This window comes from Phalacrocorax carbo, chromosome 1 (assembly GCF_963921805.1).
Source record: "Phalacrocorax carbo chromosome 1, bPhaCar2.1, whole genome shotgun sequence".
Taxonomy (NCBI): domain Eukaryota; kingdom Metazoa; phylum Chordata; class Aves; order Suliformes; family Phalacrocoracidae; genus Phalacrocorax; species Phalacrocorax carbo.
This window is the reverse complement of record NC_087513.1, coordinates 35,932,965-35,960,690: the sequence shown is the minus strand read 5'-3', so window position 1 is coordinate 35,960,690 and position 27,726 is coordinate 35,932,965. Positions and strand designations below refer to the sequence as shown.

The window sequence follows — 27,726 nt, the reverse complement described above, 5'->3', positions numbered from 1 at the left end:
AAAGTAAAGCCTTATCTTTCACGTTAGAAAAACTCTTTCAGCAAGTACTTAGTACTGCGATTGGAATGTCACCTGGCATCCAGAGGAAAAGCAACCCAGAATTGATTCTGATAATGTTTAAAACCTGTTCATTACTTTGGAAAACACTTTAAAAATATGCTGCTTTTCTCAAGCAAAACTAAGTCAAAATACTGAGCATTCTGTGCCAGTCTTGTCTCAAAAACTTTTGACTAAATACTTTCACTACTCTTGGATAGGCATTTGTAGAAGGCAGACAGAAAAAAAATCCAAAAAAATATGAATGGATTTGAAAATATTAAGATATCATGCAATTATTTTTGTGTTAGATTCTTCATCCCATTTCTGGGAATGGTAACCTGTGTTTCTGGCATATCCTATGCAGTTGTGTAACAGCAATGAAGGTAACATAGTTCAACAATCATTGGAAAGCTTTCTCTGTAGTTCCTCTGTGCATTCATTGGTGTTTTTTTTCCATTTCATATAACGGTTACAACTGGCTGCACTGATTCCATAAACTTAGATAATATAGTAACCTTGACAAAGAGCAAAGAGCAAAAATTCTCTTGCAATAAATATCACCAAAAAGAAATGTCTAACACTGAGTTAGGGTCACTAAACTATGAGGTAGGATAGCTCAGCAGCTGAAAGCATAGCATGCCAGGGAGTAAGCAGGCAGTCGTTCAACCATCCATCACACTTTTCTCACCACTTCCCCACCTCTAACTACATTTCCTCATTGTCATTCCCCTGAATGCACACGTTCTCACTTGTGTCCTGAAGGATCCTTGAATTCTATTAAATTTCTATCTTTGGATTACTAATGAGGATTAATTTGACCTTCAGGTATTCCTAAGGACTTTTATAAGACATACAGTAATTTTGTGTGTGGTAACTCATAGAAGCCTGGCTGATGGTAGAGAGCGCCTCAACGCACTGGCTACTTCTTCATGGTTCCTCCTCCGAAAAGGCTACATCTGATTGTTTTGGACTGGTGTGCTCAAGTCAGGAACACGTCTGGCTGCAAATATATTTGCATGTCTGGCTGCAAATAAGCTACTAGAGAGTGTCCAGAGGAGGGCCATGAAGTTGGTGAAGGGTTTAGAGGAGAAACTCTTTAGAGGAGTGGCTAAAGTCACTTGGTTTGTTCAGCCTGGAGAAGAGGAGACTGAGGGCAAACCTCATCACGATCTACAGCTTCCTCTTAAGGGGAAGAGGAGGGGCAGGTGCTGATCTATTCTTCCTGGTGACCAATGACAGGACCCAAATGGCAGAAAGATGTGCCAGGGGAGGTTTAGGTTGGGTATTAGGAAAAGGTTCTTCCCCCAGAGGGTGGTGGAGCACTGGAACAGGCTGCCCAGGGAGGCAGTCACAACGCCAAGCCTGACACTATTCAAGAGGCATTTGGACAACACCCTCAGACACATGGTGTGAATCTGGGGTTGTCCTGTGCAGGGACAGGAATTGGACTCAATGATCCTTGTGGGTCCCTTCCAACTCAGGACATGCTATGATTCTATGATACTATATGAGCTGTCTTTTTCGTGAAATGTGCAGAAGAAACAAAATATGAAATCAGTGATGCTGGTGCTTTCTCTAAATGTATTGCTTTTCTGTAGAAATTACAGATCCTTGATTTGCTTTAGTATTTTGGGGTTTTTTCCAGTGATAGAGAGGCATGAACTAAGAGCATTACTTATTTTGATTAAACCTGTCATTTGGCTTATGGGCTTTTCCGTGTTTCCTAGGGTGCGAATGTGTATGGAATTATGGAGCACATAATGCAGAAAACATCTTCAAGTTTGCAAATTACTCTATATCTACAAATTTTAAAAAGTTGGAAAATTACCCAGTTTTTAATCAAGGAGTAGCCATGCTGATTATTATTTACATGGATACATATCAATGCTTTATATTATCTTTTGTATGCTCTGCTACAGAATTTTTTTCATAAAAGGCTAAAACACTTGATCACAAAGCAGAAAAACTTTAAGATTATTTATGACATTTCTTTTGCAATTAGCAATATGAAAGTTCATAATTTTTAATAGGAAATGAGTGTAATTCTATGAGCTGCTGAACACTCAGCAGTTTTCAGAAACATTTATGGTCACCAACTACAAAAAAAGAAGTTCTGTCCCAAAATTAATTGCCCCAATTTCACATTGACACATTTACTGTGAAATGAAGTCAGATGAAGCAAAATATTTCAGCATTTTTTTAAACTTTCTTTGTATTTGTATTCCTGTTACCTTCAGTATCACTGAGTAAAGTGAAGCTCATGCATAGATACTTGCAGAAACTAGTCTTTCAACTTGGAAAAAGGCAAGAAACAAGAAAGAAGAAAGGAGGGAACAAGCTAATGACAAGATGGAACCAAAGCACCTGTAAGAGAGATGCATATAAATAGAGACACTGTAACACCAGACACATATTTTTCACAAAGTGGCCTCCATGCCTCTATAATAGGGATAGCTGGAAATAGCATCAGTACATGATGTGTGCATCGCAAACGGCCTTCTCAGAAAAATGTTCATTTTTTTCTCAGAAAACCATTGCAACCAGCTTGTAACTTAAGGAGTAAATGTCATGTAGTGTAGGAACATGAACATTAGAAAATTCAGTGGCAAATATGAGGTACTTGGAAGAATTAATGAAAGTTCTGCAGAATAAAAGAAAATTATTTTTTAAAGTTTCGTATTTAACCACAGTTAACTCCTCAAGACTTCATAGGCTTGCATGAATCTAAATTTAAAGCCGCTTTCCAGACCCGAAAAATGTGTTAGGGATTTCTCTTAAATAATATTATTGTTGACATGCACAGTGAACCTGTGCTATTAAAGGTTACTTCTCTTTCAAAAGAAAAAACGAACAAGGACTTACTCGCTTTTCCTCTCTGGAAATACAGTAAAGATAATAATACTAATATATAAATACTAGTATATATTTATATTTACTATAGCAGTAGTTAATATTAAGACACTAATAATAAACTTCGTTAAATTTATGTCTTTTTCAGGTTTCACCAGGAATTTCAGCAAGCATAAGCCTAAGTATAGAAATGCTCTGATGAAAATATTTAGTGGTTTTCTTCCAGAGGTCTCATCCTTGAAGTATTATCCATTCACATCAGCGGCTGCTCCTTCTTTCTCTGATGATGGCTGCAATTGAAACACTTAGCTCAATTTGGCAATATCTGTGTTTGAGCACTTGTACTGAAAGAAGCGTCACATTTTTGAAAATATTAAAATAAATCCTATCATCTAATATGTCTGCTTTCAAGGAACAAAGGAAAATTAATACTAATACAGAACTAGAAGTTCATTTATAGCTATCCAGTATTACTACTAGATTTCTACTTCAGAAATAATATTACTAAGAAATATAAATAATATTACTTAAAAATCACTATGCTCTGACATAGAGACTGTATATTCACACAAACACACACACAAAAAAACCCAAACCCCACCCCGCACTTTTCCTCATCTGATTGTTGGACTCATAATGATAGAAATGAGTTTGTTTTTCCTGGAATAATAGAAAGTACTCATCCCATTTACAACTATTTTTCACCTGGAAAATTCTGAACTCACTCTCTCAAAGAACTTGAAAGTTTGTAACTGAAGAAGACTTGATGTTTAGTACTTTGTGCCTTGCCAAAGCAGATTACTATTTTTAGCTACAAAACATGCCTTTACAGCTTGCTAACTGTGTGAACCAGATTGCCAAACAAGTTCTGTATATTCTGCTGTTACAAAGGGAGGACATTTTTCTACATTGTTGCAGATCATAAAACCGAAAAGAAAGAGGTTACAATATACCATTGGCACAATTATAGTCATACCAACTTGAAAATAAGAGATATGTTGTTAATCTCAGATCAAATTGTTGGGAAGAAAGTATTGCTTGCAAATATTTATTTTAATTCTTCATAGACATTTTCCTAAACCATACTATTAGCTAGTTACAAATATTTCCCTTTTTTCTTTCTTCCTCTTTGAGGCATGACTGTCTTTTCTACAAATCTGCATGCACATGTGAACACAATATTCGCAAATGTTCATTACTCACCACTTTCTTCCTATTTATTTTTCCCTATTATCATTCATGATTTTTATACACCTTCTTAAAAATCTCTGGCTACTTTTCTTGGAGGCAGAACAATACTTTGTGATTTGGAAGCCTAGCAGACATGACAGAGAGCAGAAAGTCATAGCAAACACTTTCAGAAGACCTTGCACAGGCTATTTAGTAGTTCTTATGAATGTAGGGTATATTCTCTGCAACTCAAATAATTACATTTTTTAGATAATGCATTCACTATGAAAAATTCAGCCAACTTCAGTTAAGATTAATATTGTCATTTGGATTTCTCTGTCTTACAAATTGCCCATCATATTAATGTTCGTACAATATCCCATTTTTACCCTGCACATCATCCTACAGTTTATTTGTTTTCTTCGAGAATAATATTATAACTAACTCAACTTCAAAATGATTCCTTATATATTGTAACAGGCAATAATATGCAATTTCAGAGAAAGCAGAAGATACATGCTTCTTCCTCGTTGCTCTTTCATCATATTCCTTTCTGGTCTCAATTTTGCACTGTATAATTAAACTTCAAATTGAAAATACTCAATCTACTACCTATGATATTTCCATGGACCACTTACTGCGAATTACGGATCATGAGTGGATCATTAAATCTCATCTACATATTCAGAATATATGCAATGAGAAGTATAAATCTGGATGTATTTATAACTTGGAAGTGTCCTGAGAAGTCATCATATTTAGGTCATTGTCAATAACATTGTAAGATTATTTCCAAATGCATTTGCTATTTAACACATCTGTATCATTAAGCTCAAAGTGTACTTTATAGAAAAATAATTCTAAGCCATTATTTTATCATTATTTTAATTACAATTGTATTTTTAATAATATCCAATAACATGCATATGGTGACTTTCAGTGGTAACAATTAGAAGCCTAGGAGTGGGAATTTCCCAAACTTCTTTACAGCCTGCAAGATCATGTTTGAAGAACTGTGTAAGGTAAATATATGTGAATAATATTTAGTTCACAACCGGCTGGGGAATGGGACTAGGGAGGGAAGTGGGAAGAGGGAAGAGGGAGGGGAAGGGGAAGGGAAAAGGAAAGAGAGGGAAGGGAATTTATTTGTGTTTTAGAGATATACAAAATGGGAACCGAGCATTCTCATTAGGTTTTGGCACCTAAGGTATTTAGAGTGTAAGTACAGGCAATGGTAGTATGTTAATGGGATCGTACCAGGTACAGAATTTGCATTCTCCCCAGTATTTTGCAAAACGGGAGACTGAGAAACTGGGGTGCGGGAAGACATAACTACATTCAGTTGTCAATTAAAAGTCAGAATCTTTGGAGGGGTTACTTTGTGTCTTTTTTTTCCTGTTTTCAGACAAATAAAAAAAAAATATGTACGTATATTGAGAAAATCTGTTTAATTATAGAATGATATGTAAAGGTAACACTGAATATTTTGTCTTTCAGGTCAAAAAGACTAAAAGCCATATAAACTGTTAAATGGCTAGAAACATGAAGAAAAAAATCCAAACTAGGATAATGAAAAGTCAAAAGCTATCAAAAGATTATCTTTTTGATCAACAATAGTAACAAGATTTATGTGATGTTTTCCATCTTTCACTGCATTTCTTTATTTCAGCTGTGCCTGAATGAGTAGCCTTTATTACACCCTAGAGGAAGCAAAACCTTTGGAGACAACTTAGTGAACAGGTACAGAATTCTGAAAGTGTTCCACAGGTTCAGATCAGAACATATTCCTATTTACTTAAACTTTAGACAACTCACATATAACTGCTTTTAAAAAGTAATAATCTTCAGGAAAATATTTACTGATTAATCAATAATTTCAGAATGAGTTCTAATTTCTTCTCTCCTTGCTCTCTTTTCCTTGCTTCTCCCTAGCCTTTTACAGCAAAATACACATGCCTGAGAATAACACCCTCTCCGATAGCATTCAAAGGGAAATCAGATACATTTTTTTTAATCTATATGTTATCTGAGTAGATTTCAGTTTATCTTTGCACATACCCATGAACACCTCACATACTTTTTATCATCGGAGTTGAATTTGTTGTCAAGGTGACACTTTTAGATTTCCGTCAACAATGGAAAGAGCTTTGCCTAATGGGTCTCTCAAATTTTCAGATGTTTCCTCCATATAGTCACATGCCACTTCTTTTGTGGAGGAGATCATCAAACACACTTTCTATGGACTGTAATCAACTAAAACATGACGATGTCCTTTAATGAGGGAGAAAGTATGCCTTCCCCTATGAAAATAATATTTCATAAAATATGACCAAGTAACGAATGAAAGAATCATGAAAAATTAGTAGAGGAAGCCTGGGACTTCAGCAGTGGAAAAGGCATATATTATAAGGCAGTTGGGCAAAAGTCTTTATGGCATTTGTGTTTTGCCTGGACTAAAGAGGAAACGACACATATAATGTTCTACACACAGTCCTTTCCGTTGTAGCAGCAAAGGATACTTCTCCATAGATGAGGTCTTCTGAAAATGGGGGTGTGGAGGGGTGGAGGAAGTCTAGATCACATCTGCTTACATGAACAGGGAATATTTGAGCTCTGCTGCAAAAAGCAACATGAAGTGGCTTAGTGACCTAATACAATTGTATTGCACTTGAAGACAGTATTTGTGTGGTTTTTGAACCAAACATATTTTCTTACCTAGTGTGAAGGAATAAGACACCCTGCCACTGGCAGAAACCTTATTCTTCACTGAGTAATGTTAAGCAGCTTAATTCTAACAATTGTGAGGTATCATAAATTCAAAATAAATTAGTGCCCATTAAAATATAGGCTTCTCATGATTTGTATTACAGATGCTGCCTAAACATCATACATTCCTAGAGTCACCTTTCATCTGAGGAGTTATGTTGATATTCTTCATCCAGAACATATTAAAATAATCCAATGAAATATACCCACTTCTGCAAGGGTTTAACTTGTGTACCTGTGAAGAGACTATTACTTAGGTTTACTAATGAAAGAATTATTTTCTTCCCACAGGAGGTACTATGTTTCTTTAGTAAGTTTTAATACATCTTACTGAAAATCACTTGGTTAGAAAGTCGACTGATCTAGGCAATATGTACATCTGAAGACCTTGACAGGTAAATTTTTTATAACATTGGGAGAAATGATCCAGAAAAAAATTCTATGATTCTTGTTCTTAATCCCACGTGCCACTTCAGCTCTAGTTCTCTGAGCATAGGGTCAAGTGCTTTGCACTCAGGTTATCGTTTACATTTGAGTAAATAAATATGAAAATCCTCTAAATCACAATGGCAATGGTTTATATAACCTTGCACACTCTTACACAGGTATAAACTATGGCACTGTGTGAAAAACATCAGATTACATTCTCCCACAGTACATGTGGGATAGAATCACTCCCACATGTACTATCCTTGCTATTTGATTTTTAAGGAATGATAATGAAATTGGAACTAGCATTGCATGAAGCACTCTTATGCTTTAACATCCATTTTATTCCCAAGCTGAAATAAAAATTTCAAGTCTCAGAATTTTCAGTTTTAACTCTTCAGATAAGTCATTCTGAAATATCTCAAATGTCTTCTGTCGTACAAATAAATGAATTAGAAATGTAACTATCTTGCATTCCCATGATCTAGTTCTTCCTCTTAGCTTTTCAAAATAATTTCAAACATATTGTTTCAGGTCATTCAGTACTATATTGCATTTCATTACCAAATCTTCTTAAAAATTGCAGCTTTACAGTTTGTTAATTTACTATAAGCCCAATTGCTGGACTGTGCTGCTCATTATTGTATGCACTCACATAACACATGTTGGACATTGCTCTGAGATGAATTGCCCTATCACATTCTGGGAGGTGTAGTCCTGCAAGTCCAGCCATTAGGAGAGAGGGGTTTGCGGGGTTTTTGTCACACCATTTTTTTTTTTTTAGATTTTGTGTAACTTTCTATGACAATAAAAATGTGCCAATCAAAAATGATTATTCAGGCCATCAGCCCCTTACACCCCTCTCTAATGTTGACTACATTCTCTTCTCACATGAGAATCATACATTTTCAGGTCACTACCTGAGAGAGTTTTGTTACATAGTTTATTGCTTCAATGAATAATCAGAACAATCCTTAGTCACGGTGCCTGATTCTCCACTCCTCAGTGCACTTTGCAGCACTGGAACCCTGAGGAATCCAATAAATTAAAATTGAAGTTAGGAGACTCATAGTTAAGGTTAAATTGTACTGTGTCCTTAAATTTTTGTTTTTTATTTATGAATCAGAGATAAGCTTGCTGACAAATAAGTGAAAAATTTAATCAAATTATTACTTTAATAAAGTGAATAATGCCACTTTTGCTCAAATACTGTAAATCCTCAAAGCTAATCTTCTATATTTTATTTATATTATATTTTTGGGAAAAGACATGAATCATTTATGGATAATGACTTTTTAAGGTTGATATAAATAAAAATGAGATTTTAATGAGTGCCTCTGGGAGCACTTAAGTCACTATAGGTACACTGTCAAGAGATCTTGATGTTACAAACACCTATGGATAAACATATTTGCATAAATAAACAAACATGTTTATATGTTGACTTTAAGCAGGTGAAAAATTAATTTTGACTTTCAACTTTACGAAATCAGCAAGGTATTTAAAATTAAGCACATATTGCAGGATTAGCACCATGGTACCCATACTCATAATGGAGTCCCAGCCAGTTATTTCATGTCACTGATAAAAGCATAATGCTGTCACTGAAAACTGCCATTCATCACCATGGATATCAATGGATCTGTTGTAAGTTTTCTTACTATCACCTTTCTTTTATTTTCAGTGTCACCACCCAAACTGTGAGTCTAGAACATTTGGTTATAAATTCAAAGACGACCTGCAGATTCACCATATGTAGCACATGACCTAAAGTTCTTTATCAATAATGTAGCTATTTTACTTTAATTCTTTTATTTCACCGCATTTTGGTGGGCAGATGTCCAGGTAAACTAGCTAAATAACTAAGTAACAAACTAAATAAAAAATCTTAGTTCGCCATAAGTAATATCAGGCTGCTTCTCAACAGCTTTAAAACCTTATGTTGCTTAATTAAATGTTTCATGAAAACATTTATAGACCCTTGGTTTCTTATGGATTGAATAGTTCCTTCAAAGACAATCTGTAAGTAGAATATCAAGAAGTAAAACCTACTGCACTTTGTTTATTTACTTGCTGCTCTGGAAATTACAACTATTCTGATTAGGCAAATAACACATTCAGCTACTTACATGCACTCAAAGCTCAGCAACACCACAATAAGGAGGGATTAATCTACCAGTTGGGTATATGCCAACAATTCAAACAATCTAGAACAGAAATGCTTTTGAAGCTTTTCTGAGTGATATTTGACTTTCGAGGACACAAGATTACTCCCCTTTCTAGGGAAGGCCAAACAGGACACCCACCGCCTTCTCTTGTGCCAGTCCTGCCCTGGAAACCATTGCAGAATCCTTGGGAAGTCCTAACATTAAGTTACATCCTACAATGTAGAAAATAGCAAGAAGGAAAAAGCTAGGACACATCTACAAATCTGGAAGAACATGTGCGGGACAGAGAAGCTAATTCTTGTAAAAGAAGAAAAAAATTCGGTCATGTAAGTTCTGTTCCTGGAAAAGCAAAGGAGTCCTTCATAGGAGAACAGTATGAGTAAGGTTTATACCATGACAAAATTGGTACTGCCAGCTGACACTGATATGGAAGTGTTTGGGGATCTTGTTACAAAGAAACTGAAGTGTAGATAACATAAAACATAACAGATCCATAGATTTCTATCAGCTTATAATCAGTTAGAAAAGAATGTAAACTTGGTCAATTATTAGAAAAACCAGCTATTCTCCCAGTTGTGTTTTTGTCTTAGCTGGTGAAAAGGAATTATGGGTATGAGGAGAGTCATTGCAAGATTAGAGATTTACAAGCTAATAGGTAATCTTAAAACTACCAGGTATTTTTAATAGTATCATAACTGCTACAACTGAGTCAGTGTCACTGAAACATGGGAGGATTACAACCCATGCAACCTACAAGAGGAAAATTAAAGAAGAAAATCAAACCTTAACCAGAATAAGCTCAAAGTCACTAACTATGGGTGCATATCTCTAACAGGAACGTTCTTAGATTTCAAGGTGTCTAGAGAGTGAAATATAACATATTTGCATAGGGCATCTATCATGTCAGGTAGCATCACCTCAGATTTGTGCAAAATGGACATCTGAACTCTTCCTCTAGATTCCTTTAGCACTCAAAAGACAGAGAAGCCTTTCTAAAACATGAATCATTTGATGTGTTTTAGGCAGTTAACTTAGGAAGGAGAGAACCAGAAATTCCCATTTTTATTGACTGACAACCAAAGATGTTTAGGCAACTGGATCAGCTGTAGGTGCCTATGCTGAGGAAGACTAAACACAAGATTCCTGTCCGTATTTACTATGTCTGTAGTTACTATTGGTAAAAAGCTGTAAGGGTAGTACTGCTTCCTTCAAAGTTTTCTGAAAGTCAGAGCACTTAATGATAAGTGTTTCAAAGCAGCACACATAGAAAACCAAACAGGGCACATTTTCCCATCATCAGTGGGAAAGTCTTGCAAAAACTGTTTGAACTAGATGATGAAATCAAAGTCTTATTTCACAATAGTCTCCTATTTTAATCATTCTTTCTTGGTTGTGTAGTCATAGCACCTATTGACCCAAACAAAAGCCAGGTAAAACTGCAGTGAAAATGCTTAACTGTTTCTTGGCTTTTAAAAAAATAACTGCCAAAATTTGTGCAAAAGAAAAGCAAGCGTTTCTTTTGTATGTATGTACCAACGAAATACATATTACCTACTAAAGCTGCATTTCTTTGTGCTCCTTGACATATGTAATCTTAATAGAATAACACTGTTAGAAGAAAAGGTTCTGACTGATCAAAAACTCTTCATATGGTATATATATTTATCTACATGTCTCATATGTGATCTCCACAAAAATCTTCAAAACCAGTTAACCAATTCAAAGTGTTCAAAGTAATCATAAAGCCAATTTAAAATTACTTCCTTCTTTGATTTCTGTAGTTCCCCTGGCACCAGCATAAAATTGTCGCTAAGTCCCTGGTCCACTTACCTCTGTCAATGGCTGTAGATCTACATATCTTTATGAATCACAGTAAAAATCTCAGCTGTTGCCATTTGATACTAGCTTATAATATCTTCTAAACATCTCAGTACAACTCTGTTTTCCTTGAATATACCCTTCAAAATAAACAAGGGAATAGTTCTTAGACATTCCAAAACAATGGACCAGTAGAATTCTATAATAAGTTCTTTGTAAAGTGCTGGGTTTATTATTTCATTTGAAGTGCTGGTGTGACTACAATGGTATACACAGACTTTTCCTTCTCCACAGTACTTCTCTGGTATCTGCTGAAATATCTCATGATTCCCAGTTGTGCGAGACCATTGTTTCACTACCTTTGAATTACACGACACACATCACAAATACAACCATTTTTGATCCAGTGATATGAAAAAGTATATGGGAACTAATCCAACGTTATTAGTACACACAAAATAAGCATTCTTTCGTCAAAGTTTTACAAGCTCAATGAACATATCAAAGGCCTAAGTTTGTCCCTTGATATCTTTCTTAAACAAACCCAGATTTTTAGCCCCTTAGAAAATGTATTTTATGATGCATGTTATTTATTATTGTTTGAACTATTACATGAAACGAAGTGGGAGAGGAAAAAGAATCTTCTTTGCAGATAAAAAAGCTGTCAATATTGATTACTTTACTTATAGAAATCACTGGCTATGAAATCAAATTAAGATCAAGACAAATACAAAGCCTTAAATAGGAAAAGAATGCTTAACTAACGTTGATTATGTAATCCACATTGCCTCCCTGTATGTAAATGAGAACTGTTTTAGTAAAGGGCTTGAGTTAATTAAAGTTGCCACAAGTATTTCTATGATATGCATCAAATCATTACTAATAACCTATGGTTTGGATACTGGAAGAGCTTGGTAGAAGCACAGTGGAAAGTTTTTGTTGGTTAATTCAAGATTACCATAATTGTACAATAAAAGACAAAAAAACTTTCTCAGTGGCAACATGTCCTTAACTTTAAGACTGGCTTCCTGAGTGTGGCTTAGTGGATCTTAGTAAAAACTATGCTTCATGAAAACTTGACAGAATTGGATCCCCAAAAGGTACTGAATATTTAACAATTAGTTCTCATCTGTTCAGCCAAACATAACAAGTTGCAAACTAAGAAACCAGCTTGCTCCTGTAGATAGGATGACAAACCTGTTTGAAAAAAATGTACAAAACCATCTACAACAGATCTGCTTTCTCCATCTTTCTTCCCATGATCATTTTAAAGAGTGTTTTCTAAACATTAGGGAAGGCCTCTGTTTAAAACAGCCATTGCTACCGCAGAGAAGCGCCCTACAATGTACAGTTTTACTCAAACTCAAAGCCTTCCAAGACACATAAGCAGTGGCTGTAACAGGCTTCCTTCGCATCCAGGTCTTCTTTTTAAAAAACTGAACTACTGCAAATTTATAATATTTTTGTTACTCTTGATACCTCTTTTCTGTACTTATCTCCATTTGCTAGTAAAACTCAAATGCTCTGTTCTTGTGTTACCTCATTATGCCTTCTTTTCCTTTTTCTGTGAGTCTCAAATTAACTTGACATAGATGTCTTACATATATTTTAGGCTAAATGTCAAGTATTCCCTCATGCCCATGAGGTATTCAGAAAGTTGATACGTTCTGCTTTCAAGGACAATCTAAATGAGGTTATTAAAATTCAACACTTTGCATATTCTGATGGAGAAAAAAACATTTGTCCCTGACAACAAAGGACATAGGTCAATTTAAGAAAGCTTCTCAATCTCCTTATCCGTGGCCACTGAATTCCTTGTGACAGTATTTATAAAACCAAAAAAAGAGAATGTTACCAGGGAGAAAGAAAAGTGTAGAAGCCCAGGTCCTGTCCAAAAGTAAAAATCCATAACCATCTGTTGTTTGTGTTACAGGGATTTTGCAACTGTCATCTCCACTGTGCACGCCATTTCATCTTCACAGCAATATCACCAAAACACCCACTGAGATAAAATCACAAATATTTTGAACATACCATATGATATGTTATTTTCCAAATTAATATTTGACAAAGTCAAAATAAGAGCTCATCTGTAGGTTACTTTTGTGCTGTCACCTGAAAAAACCTTCAAAGGTTTGCTACTGTTTGGAAATACTTAATCTCAAACTTGAATAACTTAAGAAATACGAAGGAAGAGAGAGAAAGCTATTAAATGCTGCATTTTTTAATTACAAGCATGTTCTGAAAAATGGTTATGGCCACTACTTACACTTATATAGCATCTTTCTTCAAAAGGGGTCCAAAGGTGCTTTTAAAATTATTTACTTAGAAATATCATTTAAAATTTAAATGGACCTTTCTGTTTTGAGCTTCAGACCAGCAAGTCTATCCCGCATTTCACAGTTGGATATGGTTTGAAGGATTTGTCAGCTCTCAAGCTAATCTCTACAACCCAATGTTACGCCCAAAAAGTAATTTTGGGGAAAAAACCCAAACAAAACAAAGAAACAAAACCCCAAACCTTAAATTGTCCTTGGAAAAATGAGAGAAACCAAACTACAGACAAGTGAGTAAACCAACTGCTTTTTATCTAAGGAAATCTAAAACTCAAGTTCAGCTGTGTCTGAAATCACTGGACCTGTCACATGGCTTTCATAGCTGCCACTAAGGCTCCTATCAAACATACAGTGAAAGCAATGAAAACATTTTTAGTGGAAACAGATTGAGCGCCGATAAGAAGCTCGCTAATCACCTTTGGCTGTTAACACTGTGCAAAGTGAGAAGTGAAGTTTTGAAAAAGAGAAAAATGAACTGACAGAACTTGAGGACAAACGTATTCAATCTCTTCTTGAATTCCTTGTTGCCTGTGTGTGTTAGAGCATAAATATGGCCCTAGAAGTATATGAATACATATATAGTTTATGTATATAAGAATACATGCACACACGTTTTATATACATATGCGTTCATGCACATACAGAAACTCAGGTTGCCCTGTCAGGAACTAACTCCATTTTATCCCAGTTTCTGTCCTCCAGTAACAGAAGTTTGGTGGTCTCAGTCACGCTCTCTTGGGTGTAGGAGTCCATCACAAAACCATCACCCTTAATTTAATACAACTGACAGTCTCTGCTCAAGAGAGGCAAAAGAAGGAGTTGCCATGGAGACTGAACTATTGCTCTTCTCCAGAGGATGCTTTTTTCAAGCACAGGCTGAACAGTAGAGGCTGTGCAATACCTGTAACCTTGATCACATTACAAGATCTTGCTTTTTGGGATGGCTCTTTAGTAAACTCTCACAAACATCCAGGAGATGGGGGGATGGGGTGGAAGAGAGAACTTAAGAAAAACAAACAAACAAACAAAACCTGAAAACCAACAAAAACCAGTGTGAAAGTGCATGTTATGCCAGACTGAGAGGGGAAAAGAGTTTCATATTGATTTGATTTATCTGATTGTCACCTCTGCTTAGTGCTTTCCTAACGGGGTGAATGCTGTGCTTGACCTATTTGCTGGAATTAACCAGGACTGCGGGAGACCATATGGATTGCCAGATGGTCTGCTATAATTTAATGCCATTTATTCTAAGTATGAAGTAAGTGATAAACATAATTAACATTCTTTTAGCTCCTTACTGGATGCCTCTTATTAGTTTTATTTTTTTTCCTCAGGCATTGAAAGGTAAGTTAATACCTTGTTACTGAAACACAGATGCCAGCTAATTACTGCAAGAGGCTGCAGCCTCCAAAGCAAAGAGTGCCTGCACAGGCTCTAACTTATTCACTGACCCCACTGTGATGATTAATAGGTTGAATGCTAAGCTCTAATGAGGATGACAGATCTTAGATGTTTTCAGGTTACCTTAATTAGTAGTATGATGAAGAGAGCGTTCACCGCAGACGTACATATCACACTTCATAGTAAACAATACACCTTGTACTCACGGTCTGAACGTGTATTTCACATTACAGCACATCAAATGCTAAGGAATCAAACCACCTTCAGACAGTAAAAACAATGGATTGATTTCCTTCAGAAATGTTTTTCCTGATTGCTATTTCATATTCTGCCAGTGATTGTCTAAATGGCCTATTTTTTAGGAAGTGGTTCTAGAGAACCTATGGCTTCAAAGAGTGTTTATATCAGGCAGGGTTGTCATTCTTAGCATTTTAAAACCATGAGTCTGTAACAAGATATCCAAACAACTTTGCCTACTGTTCTTGTGCTGATAATCTTCACAGTGACTGGGGTAGGTGTTAGCAAGATGAATAGTATACCGTTTTGTAATTTTTAATGTCAATGTACAGGTGAAGTTAGTATGCTGGTATCCAGAACAGTAAAAGAATTATGAGAGAAAAGGCAGAAGTACTGAATGCTTTGTACTTTACATGAAAACTTGTGCATTTGAACCTCAAAGATAAAAATGACCACAGCTAAACGTCTTGTGATTTGCATCTGTACTGTTAATAAAACTTGGGTGAACTTTGAGATGACTGGCATAAATTAAAAATTATTCAAAAATTAAAACAAAAGAACAGCACCTGCACCATAAAGCAAATCTGCCCTTAGACAATTTAGCTGATTAGAAAGCGTGGTGAAAATGAGTCCAGGTCAAAACTCACAATACAGGGAAAGCAGAAACAGAATCCAGCTTTTCAATACCTGTGGTCTTCCCTTGCTCCAGGTGAGTCCAGCGCTTGTTCAGGGGCATCAACAGTTACCTATGCACGCTCCACAGTGCAAGTGCTGAGGCATCCTTAAGAGGCAACTACATTAAAGGGGCCCTGAACGTGATGGGACATACCTGCTCTTTTACTCCACTCTTGATCGCATTAGTTCAAGTTACTTCTTCACCTGGTGAATTTTGGTGAATCACTTCGTTATTGTTGCTGGTCCTATAAAATCCTTCATGATTCTCTAGTAGTATATGAATAACTTATGATTCGCAACCAGTATATAAATAAAAATGGGATCAAAATTCTGAACAGCAAGTTTTTGTTGATACTGACACCACTTGTCAAGACATCTTTATAAGGTCTCTGTCTTTGCCAACATTTGAAAAAAGGATCCATTTCTCCATCCCATTAACTGAAAAATATTTACCTCAGGTGCTTAAGCTAATGCTATGCTGGCTGCACATTCATTTTCATAGTCAGAAGGGAAAAACAGGTAGCCTGAATTCCTCTCTGTAGGTACCCACCTCTCTTCCCTGACTGCTAAAAGAACTAGGGTTATTCAGGTGTCAAAACTTAGGTAGGCTGAAATCAGAGATAAAAAACTACCATGCTAAAAATGAGGCTTCATGCTTCCTTCAATAGGTTGTTTACTGGACCTGATAATACCATACTTTACTTTTACACAGATACCACTTCTGAAAAATATTGGAGTGATGCTCTTCAGTGATTAAAGATATTGAATTTCAATTTGCTATTGGCACAATGTTTTCAGTTTCTATGTATATACTTTTATACATATGTACATATAGATACACACATAAATATTTATAAATGTGTGCATTTAATTGCTCCATCATTGCAGTCTGAAATGTTCCAAGTGCTTACCTCACGACAACCAAAGGAAGGGCAATGCCAAATCTATTGCCTAAAATAACCTCTTATTCGGACCCCTGAACTGCCTGAAAAAGTGTTTTCCCTAAGTAGCAGCTAGCTCCCACCAACACTTAAAAAAATATTCTGAAAGAATGAAGAAATCAAGCAGAATTTAACAGTTAGTCTTTGAGGTTGATAGACACAAAACCTGCCAAAGCAGGTTTGACACTTAGTACTTAAACATGGCTTTATACTTTAAAATCCTTTTTCATCTGTCTTGTTGTTTACTTGTTTGCTCACTGGAAAAAATATACCAGAGATTTTATGTTCCCTGTTCATTTCAGTCCAAAGAATAAGATTGTCTGTATCTTAGCTGTCATACAGCTGACATGCATGAAACGTGGCTCTTGGCCTAAATGGAAAGTAGGATTTTGTTTTAGGACAAATAGGGACAAGACATAAACCCCCTGTCTATGGAGAAATACTTGTGCCTGACTAATGAACCTTCACTGACATAATAATTTTCTGTGTTTAAGCTCCATCATCTGATCTACAGAAAGATCTCACCAAGGCAGTGGAAACAGAACAAATGTACCTCCAGTCCCCAGAGAAGTTACTTAGGCATTGCTTTGTTGGAAAATATGACCCTCAGAAACTGTGAATTTAGGGCAAAATTGCAAAATAGAATTAGGTAGAGGAACAAACAAAAGGCCTTAAGAGGAAAACAAAAAGGAAGAGAATATTTGCCCTCATACTCGGCACTGGCGGGACCGTACCTCGAGTACTGTGTTCAGTTTTGGGCCCCTCACTACAAGAAGGACATCGAGGTGCTGGAGCGTGTCCAGCCAAGGGCAACGAAGCTGGTGAAGGGTCTAGAGAACAAGTCTTATGAGGAGCAGCTAAGGGAGCTGGGGTTGTTTAGCCTGGAGAAGAGGAGGCTGAGGGGAGACCTTATCGCTCTCTACAACTACCTGAAAGGAGGTTGTAGCGAGGCGGGGGTCAGAGTCTTCTCCCTAGTAACAAGCAATAGGACAAGAGGAAATGGCCTCAAGCTGCACCAGGGGAAGTTTAGGTTGGATATTAGGAAGAACTTCTTCACCGAAAGGGTTGTCAGGCATTGGAACAGGCTGCCCAGAGAGGTGGTGGAGTCTCCATCCCTGGAGGTGTTAGAAAGAAGGGTAGACGTGGTGCTTGAGGATATGGTTTAGTGGTGGACTTGGCAGTGATAGGTTAGTGTTTGGAGTCAATGATCTTAAGGGTCTTTTCCAACCTTAACGATTCTATGATTCTATGATTCTATTAACATAAAATATTTTAAAGGAGAAAGTAAACAGTGTTTCAATGATGATGCGGCTACCAGTACTCTCTGATAAAGTACGATACAAAAAGAAGCATGTATTTTGGTAAATTATTTAGGTACTAATGTTAAAATCAAGTAGTAATTAACTTTAAATGCTTTAAAACCATAGGAAAAAAACCCAAACAACAAACTACGATATTTGCAAATTTCACAAATGTCTTACCTCCTGCATACATGACAGCCAACATTATTGATGATATCCAAGCTATCTCACTATATGATGTGTGGAAGATTTCTTGTATTTCTTTGAAGAATACTGTGATGGCTTTGGGGAATGCATAGGAAAATCCAATGGAGATAAAAGCCCCAAAGACCACAACCCATCCCCAGCCTCCGTCTGGAGGTGGGTACTGTGGTGCTGCTGTTGCTGGTGGCATTTTTGGTCTCTGTCTCTTCTCCAACTAGGCTGAAAAAGAAGAGAAGAAACAAGGTTTCAAACAGTTTTCCTGATTTCTTCATCAAACTGCAGTATTCAGTCATTATCTGCAGGGATTATAATGAATCCTCAGAGCAGAGACCAATTTCCAGCTTTCATGGGACCATGGAACACGAGCACCCATTTTTAGAAGCAAAATCTGTTCTGCAAAAAAACTTGTGGATATTTGCAATATCCTATAGTTGTATTTGCAATTAGTCACTTACTGGAAAGTGACCTGTTTGGGTGGGTTAATTTACATAGCTCTACTATCTACATTGTGGATTTAGCACAGGAATTAAACAGAAAAAAAAACCCTGGAAATTGGATTTATAGGAAACAATGGAAAAAAGTTACAGTAAATAACCACTAAATGTCATCATGTTAGCAAGATTTACCAGTACCTTAGAAAAGTCGTCAGCAATGACAGCAAGGAATAAATTCATTACACAGTTTTTTATCACATGCTGTCATTATCCAGTTTTCGACCATTTTTGATATCACTTGCTTAGCTCATGAGATCATCTAAAAGGTGGGTTCTAAGCAGAGATTTAAAATTCCTTGTGTATCCATAAAGTAAATAAAAAATACTACAATTCCATATTGTACTCTTATTTTTAAAATTTTCATCTTATTAGTGGATGTTGATATTACTTGCAGGAACAAGGTGGAGCTTGATGGCACTATTTTTGCTCTGTTTCCACATGTTAGAAGATATCAGGAAGTCGTTCACTAATAACGTCACAAGCTTCCTACAACTGTTATCTGATTTAGAATTTACCATAATAGATGCCACCAGAGTCATATCTTATAGAGGTTCTGAGAGGTGCAGCTGCATTCAGACAGCTCAGGAAATCATAGGTAATCCACATAAATTCCTAAGGCCTGAAATAAATTTCATACTGTTATTATCATCCTGATATCTAAAACCTTAAGCTACATTCTGCATAATCTTTTTAGAAAACATGCAGTAGTGAGGATCCATTTTGTAATTCTGAGATTTTTCCACTGTCAAATCCCTTTATTATTAAACACAGATCTGAAGTCCACTGTGTTTTCCAGCCTACACAGACAGCATGAACTGAAAATTTCTCCTTCCTCCCTTTTTGGGCATTTAGGCAACTTATTACTCTTGATTGGTCTCCTGCCATACCAGTATCAAAAGCTGTGGATGATAACAGTGTGCAGGTTGCTGTTATGCTCATGATTACCAGCAAGTCTGTATGTGATTTCTTCCATGCCACTTATGACATATTCCAATTTCTCACAGCAAACTGCATTAGCAGTGGGAGTGATACGATTACCTTAACAAAAACTAAAAAAAAAAAAATCCAAAACCTGTGCCACCTTATTAATCTCTCACGATAGTACCTGGAGTACTTTCAGGGTAAACGCCATGCAGCGCTGCATGCAATATATGCTGCAAAACTAGCAATGTGTTGCTTTTAAGATTGTCTATCACTAGGCTAGCCCTGTGACAGAAACCTGCTGTACTTCTGATTCTCCGCTTTACTGAAGCTGTTTGTAGACATCACCCTGATATTGGTAGATTTCCGTGGGAAAGCTAAACTGACCACTAAAACATCTGGCCTCTATGCAAGGTTGCAAAAGCCCAGGTGGTTTGGCTTTTTCATCATATCATACTTGCATCAAATCTTTGCTGCTGGCAGAAATACGTATCTATTGCTCTGTACACAGAGCATATAAATCTTTTATTTGCATGTCCAGGAAGAACCTCTGGTATGTACTTTGTTTCTGCATATACTAGTCTCAGCTTAATATTAGTCCACTGACATACATCAGTGAGGAAAACCTGGGCCTGCTACTAGAAGAAGTTGGACAATTAGAGACAATGCTGTTTGCTGAGACTTAACTTTGGCAGACAGTTAAACACAAGTTTGTTTTTGCTGAATCAGGACCCGTTAGAAATAAGAGTATCTCAGAAAGCCCATTGTAACTTATAAAGCACATAGTGATGATCAATTGCCTTCAAAAGCACAAAACCTCAAATTGGTATGAAGAGCAGAACTCTATTTCTGTGCATTCAGTGACAGTAAACAAGAGTTTGTTATCTGTCCCAGAGAGCTGTTGCTCTGCTCATCTGAGAAAACTTTTGGTTGTTTCCTAAAAAAAAATGTTAACTATTGTTTTCTTATACTTCAAAGGTTTGAGAATATTTGTTTTCGTATTTCATATTCGTGTGACAACACTTCTATCTCTTAATGCCACACAACATCAAGGCATTGCTCTCCATAAAAATGGAAAGGGATTATCAATTTATTGAGGAAGCACTCCTTTTCCAAAAATATAATACACAACCACTTTGAAAAATCAATGCCACCACATTAGTCAGAAGAATGCTGACAGTTCCTGAATGTCGCTAAGGCATCGGTGCTTTGGAAAGATCCCATTATATCTGCCCCTTTAGGGCAGCAGAACAGGCTCTGAGAGTTTAGTGCTCTTCTTCCTTAAAAAGCTTCACAGTAAACTAAGGGGTCATTAAGGAGATGAGCAAAGGGTCGTTGCCTGCTCCTGTGCCTCAGCCTAGAGGCAAACTGCTGCAAAGCCACCTGCATGGCCAGCTTGTAGAGCTGCTGAAGTAAAAGGCTGTCGGGTAACCTACAGTAGGCTGTACATTGTCACAAAGAGGAGCCTGGATCATTGTACCTCACACCTCCTGTTTATCCCACAGAGTACAGTTAATAATAGCTTCCCTAATGTTCCTTTATGCTCATGATAGCCGATTTTAGCTCCAGTTAATAAAAGGTGAAAAGGAAAAAAATAATAAATATATATTTGCACCAAGAGGAAAAAAGTATTCATCTTGTCAGAAACATTAAATCCAACATCTCAGTCATCTCATACCTGATAAGGTGCTAAAGCAACTTTCTCCTGTAAAATATGCACTTAATATCCCTGGAACTGAACTCCTCCTAAAGCAGTCTAGCACATTAATATACCTAGCTCTAATCTAAGCCTAACTAGCAAGATTTGGGTAGTATAGGTAGTATACAGACAAGTGCAAAATCTATTAGCAACCAAAAAACCCAGCACTTTAGATGAGTGGATATAAATGGCGACAAAGGACAAGGCAGAAGAGGGAGGAATGAAGCAGTGACAAGCAAAATGCCTTTTCAGAGTTTTCAGAGCTTATTATGGGCTGTGAAGAATAAGAAGAAATATGGTAGAAAGTGTAAAAACAGTTGTGTGTGATGAAGTTCATGTGAAGGACATGGTATCAGATAAAAAAGAAAAAAAAAAGCACTTTGGTAAATAAAGGTCACCACCAGTGTTTTAAGTCAGTCATATGAATTCCATCATGTGCTTAAAGCTAGCGAGCAAGCACTGCTCATACCTATGCTTTTATAGGCAAGCAGTGGGCGAAGAACACTGCCTGCCCAACACCCAGGAAACAGCAGGGGAATAGTGACTGAAGCGTATCCTGAGTGAAGCCATCAATCTCCCTTCTCTCTGTCAGACACAGAGAGGTTGCTCAGCCTTTCTATACCCCGAGTCAGGCTGTGCACAAGGATTTTCTCCTAAGCTCCTTCCAGTTCCTCTGCATAAATCCCATTTATGTAAGCAATGAACAAGAACATAGTTTACTGTAATAAGAGCTGCATGTGTCTACTAACAAATAATAGGAGGGAAACAGGGCAAGAGGACACCTTAAAGCATCTGGTATGCAAAATTTTTTACTATATAGGTCTCAGCACACTTGAACTTAACTGGGCAAATGAGAACTAGTGAATGAAAGAGAAAGAGAAAGGGAGGGAAGGAGGAAGAGAGGAAGGGAGGAAAGGAAGGAAGAAAAAAAGGGGAGAAAGGAAAGAGAGAAAGCAGCAAGCAAGTAACAAGGTCAAACTAAGAGCAAATGCTACAGACAAACAATGTATCTTGATATCATGCACCGTAGACTTCAGTCAGTCATGATCAACCTGTTCAGACTGCTCTTGTACCAATGCTTCATTAATATTCTGCAGTTGCCAGCTGCCCGAATCAGCTATCAATACAACGGCTCGTAAAAGACTCTTCTAAGAAGGGGTTATGTTGTTCTCTTGTTTACAGACACACTGATTTTACTGGGAGCTTTAGTTCTGTTTTTCTGCAAAATTAGAGTAACTGTTTGTTTTTCTGCTTGCATTTTGTCTGCCTTGTCCTCAATGTGACCCGTCACTATTTGACGCAGCAGCCATTTGTACCAGAGAAAAAGAGCTGGTATGTGAAAAATCTGTCCCGAGTTGCTGTAGGAATATTTGGCACGTGTGTACTGCATTCCAGTTCCACACAGTAAGCCAAGGACTGCAAAAAGCTTTGCAGACTTGAGCAAATTCAGTCTTATATCATCCCTGTGGGGTGAATGAGAAGTATCATCTACTTTCAGACATGGGAAACAAATATAATAACAGGCTAAATAACCTGACTAAGTCTTGTCCCAGATCAGTGGCAGAGCTGGGGCGTGGACTAATGCCCAAGTAAGCTGTGAGTTACGGCTGAGATTTTTAAGTACATGTGTGTTTTAGAAGCTCATTTCGTAGCAAATGCAGATTAATTGTACTGCTTCATACTTGAGTTAGGAGCACAGGTGAGGTACAATGTTTGCTTTCTAGGTTTGAATAGTCTGCTGCTCTAACTTACCCCTAACGAATGTTAATTGCATTGCTGTATTTGAAATAAATGACTTTGCGGTAACATTAGTAAAATAATGAGCTATACAGGAATTATACTCTTGTAAAAGAGCCTTGCTTAAAAGCTGCAAAAATGTCAATTCTCTTATTTTTATTAACAGCTCTTTAATGAGTTCCAGGCAGGATAGTGGGTATTATCACATCAAATGGTATTACCTCACCAAATTCTAAAAGCTATTGTCATTATCTTGTGAGCAATATTCAGTATTTGATTAAAAAATATCTTCTTAGTTTTGTGAGATGGTTTTGCTCTGACTTGGGATTTTGTTGTGGAGAAAGGGAGGATGCAGAAAGGCTCTGACTGAAGGGATCAAGGGAGTTTGTTCTCTGCTTTTAGCTCTAACTACTTGGTTCTGGAGGCAAAGTAGCACCTAATGAGCTCTGGTACCCAGCCTTAAAGAACTGGCTAATCATCCTGAAAGAGGAATACAGTCCACATTTCTGAATGTCTGTATTCAGAGACTGAGGGGTATGTGCTAAACGAAACCCAGGTAGATGAAAGATAACTCAGAATCTGACTTTACTGCATTTTCCACTAGGGTCTAACCTGCAGGACAAATACACCCTACGTGAGACCAGAACTGCTAAAATGTGCCCAGGCTATCTAGCATTTTAGAAAGCTGCTGGTCGTTGTAAAGTTTCTCTAACAGGCTTGAATCAAAGGGCCACGTCTGTGAATGCTTTCCAGACTTTTATGTGACAATAAAATAAAATTATGTGACAACAAAATATATTATATATGTAGTATATTATATTTAATTGTATTTATGGGGCTTATGTTAGGATTTACTATTTCTGTGAAAAATGTAAGCAAGTAAAAAAGAAAACCAAAATCACCAGTCTTACTTAATTTTAAAGTCTATTTAACCTCAGCCTTTAACAGCACAATATCCAACAATATTAAAATATATTACTACAGGTATTTTAAGTATAAAGATATATCTTACTGAGAAAAGAAACTTTTTTTTTTCTTGAAGAGGAGATGAAGGAACTAGTTCTAAATATTCACATCTATGAAACAAACGTGAAGTTATTCAACTCACCCATAATTTACAGTTAAGAATCAATATTGTAGTATACTTGTCATCCCACTGAAGCAGTTACAAGACAAGTATGTGCTTGAAGACAGCGTGGGAAAGTAATAGCCCCTTGCACATCCAAAGCAGGCATATTAATATGATTCTTGCAAATGCCTAGGAGGTTAGCAGAGGCAAGCTCCGTGGAGGGAAGCAGAAGGGAGGGAAAGGCACGTGTTGTAAGATAAAAATAAATGAACAATCCCAATAACTTTGTTTCTTCTTAGCGTCTGGCACGGTAACAGGCTGATTCTTAGTAACAGCATCAGCTGAGCGATAACGGGATGTAAAAGCAAAAACTGTTTGCTGAGTTAAACAGGGGTGGTTACAGATGCCAGTTCCTGATGGCTGTGGGAATAAAGGAAGGTCTAATTCACTTTTACCGAGAGACTGGAATAAAGGCATATGTCATGTAATTCCTTCTTCCTGTTTGAGGACTCAAAACAGGATTACTGAGACAGAAGTGAGCCCTGTAAGATATTGCCCAATAAAAAGCAAAAGTGTATAAATTACACTGTGAGAGTGAAGTTAAAATCCCGTTCACACTAAGGCCCTATTTCATCACAGTTTAAACCGAGGCTGAGGCCAAGAACTATTACTCAGTCAGTCACTACAGTCAGGTTTTTACAGAACTGGAACCCCCATCTGAAAAAAATTATAGTGAAACTATATTTGAGCTGTTGTATCATTGAAATCTGATTTTGAGCACTGCTGAGTCAGTAGAGAGATGACTAACATAATTTGTCAAAACTAATATTAATGCAGCATTCATTGGAGTTTGGGGGGGGTGGTTGTTGGGGGGGTTTTTTGTTTGTTTTTTTTTTAACCTCCTATGTTGTGCTGCCACATTCCCCTGGAAAATCATAACCTGTATTCACAATCACAGTCATGGGTTGGACTTCTATTCATCATGCCTGCTGTTATTACCTTTTTTCATTTACTTTAAGGGAAACCTAAATGACCGGCTTACTCTGCATGACTAAATGCCTAGATGACTGAAGTTAAGTGAAATGAATTCCAACCAAAGTGATTGCAAATCTGTTTTAATTACTTCAAAAAAGCAGTCAATAGAATATCTAGCCTAAAAAGGCTGGCACTCCACCCAAATTGAAGTGCACTGAAATGAAATGTTGATGGCTAAATTGAAAATGCCAGTGATCCAGTTTGAAGAATTAATCAGTTTTAACAATAAGTTGATTTAGGTTAATGAAAAATTCTGCACACCTGGAAAAAAAAACTGTCAAACTAATCAACCTTTAAAAAAACCAAACCAAAGCTTTGTTATGCCATTAAAGAACTAGTTTTAATAAGCTCAGCTAAACCCACTCTTTATAACTCAAAGTGTTGGCTCCCCACACTGCAAGAATATTGATCCACTTATTAATTAATTTCTAACCACTCGTATGATCCTTTAAATTCTAGTACTGCTCCCTCGTATTTAAGTATGGTAGTCACCAGCTTTACAACCTGTTGTATAAGCTTATTATTTTAACTGTATAGACCAATTTTGAACCATTTTGAACCATAAGCCTTTTTCAGTACATCAGCACACTCATCTTTAAAATTCACATTGAGTGAATGTTATAAAAAAGCATACCCAGAATAATGGAAGTCATGTAAATCTGGAGCTGTATGTTTGATACATATTTTTAAGAGTTCTGATGTTTGGAAGATGGGGAGTGATATTTTCACTTATTTGTAGTATTTTATAAGTGGAAGAACAAAGGTTTCAGGTCACTGTTAATGGAGTTGTCTGCAGAACTGCTGCACATTGCTTGAAAAATAAATAGCATAATCTTTCCAAAGCAGCAGATTTCCCGTTATCAATAATAACAGATATTAGTTTTAATATCATTCTCTCAATACTAAGCTGCAGGAAAAAAATCAGTGATGGGAAAAGCAAGGCTATGCTATTAGTTAAGGTTTTCAAAATCAAAATTCATATCTTTTTATGTAAGCATATAATTTGGAAGCGGCAATATTTAATTCATTTATTGCTGAAGATAATATTCATTTCCATCTATCAGCTCAATATTTGATGTTATGAAGATGCAATAGATTCCAATTCAAATTCTACTGCAATTAATTTCTGTAAACTTTATCAAAGTTAGTCTGTGCTCTTGAGATTAGAATCCAAGGCCTGGCTGTCTTCTCTGCTTCAATAGTATGGCCCAGTATACTTTCTGTGTATGCCCTACCACTTGCCTAAATCCTGGCCTGGAAGCATCATCTCACACTTACTGGGAAAATATTTTTCTTCTATTCTCGTGCAGCACATGACTCCCATGGGTGGAAATAGTTACCAATGCTTCAGTCTCAGTGACAGCTACTTAGATTATGTAATAGGAAGTAAACTGATCTGGATTCTGTTCCTAAGAGCATATGACTGGAAACACATAACAGGCCAAGACTGGAAAATAACTCCAGACTGCAAAAACTTATACAGGGTTCACATTTCATTTATTCCTGCTGGTTTGGAAATTGTTACCAGTTTAAGAAATATTTTCTATATTATTAATAAAATGGAAAAAGCTAGGAAGACGTCTGATGACATAGAGACTTTTAGAAGTGTGAACTGGGAAATCTAATGAATTATGAATTATCTGTTAGCAAAGCCACAGTTAACTTATGCATTACGTAGAAAATTACATAAATAAGACCAAAAGGAAATGAGCAGAACCACCAAAACTTACAATGAGGAAAATATATTTTAAAATAAATTACTTGGGACCATTGTATCTTGGAAAAGCCAGAATAATTTCTGCAATTGTAGGTATCCAGTCTAAAAAATTCTCCAGGATTTAGGTCGTAAGTAAGAAGCTATTCGGTTAATGTAGATTTTACAAGCTGTGCCAGAGTAAAGATAGTAAGCCATATATTTGTATTAAAAAAAAATTAATTCAAACTGAAAAATCCAATACAGCTGTGCCCGTAAAGGCTTGATGTGTGAGTTCTTTCTGCCAGTGAAAGTTAGAATATGAGCCACTGATTCCAAGCAGAATATAGCCAAAACAGAAATTAATCCATAGTTGCTTTGAGAATTACTAAAACGTATTAGGTCAGAGGGAAGGAAGGAAGGAAGGAAGGAAGGAAGGAAGGAAGGAAGGAAGGAAGGAAGGAAGGAAGGAAGGAAGGAAGGAAGGAAGGAAGGAAGGAAGGAAGGAAGGAAGGAAGGAAGGAAGGAAGGAAGGAAGGAAGGAAGGAAGGAAGGAAGGAAGGAAGGAAGGAAGGAAGGAAGGAAGGAAAAAGAGAAGAGAGAGAGAAAGAGAGGAAGAGAGGAAGAGAGAAAGAGAGAAAGAGAGAAAGAAAGAGAGAAAGAGAGAAAGAAAGAGAGAAAGAAAGAGAGAAAGAGAGAAAGAAAGAGAGAAAGAAAGAGAGAAAGAGAGAGAGAAAGAGAGA

The 27,726-nt window shown here is 36.7% G+C and overlaps 1 protein-coding gene across 1 annotated transcript in view; it reads right to left on the bottom strand.

The window, feature by feature from the left end:
- The window catches only part of SLC16A7 (solute carrier family 16 member 7), an 88,865-nt gene that overhangs the window by 18,990 nt on the left and 42,149 nt on the right, over window positions 1-27,726 (bottom strand). The window contains exon 2 of the mRNA XM_064448496.1: window positions 18,312-18,554. Within this exon, the coding sequence (XP_064304566.1) occupies window positions 18,312-18,525 (214 nt within the window). The 5' untranslated portion in view covers window positions 18,526-18,554. The remainder of the gene's footprint in view (window positions 1-18,311; window positions 18,555-27,726) is intronic.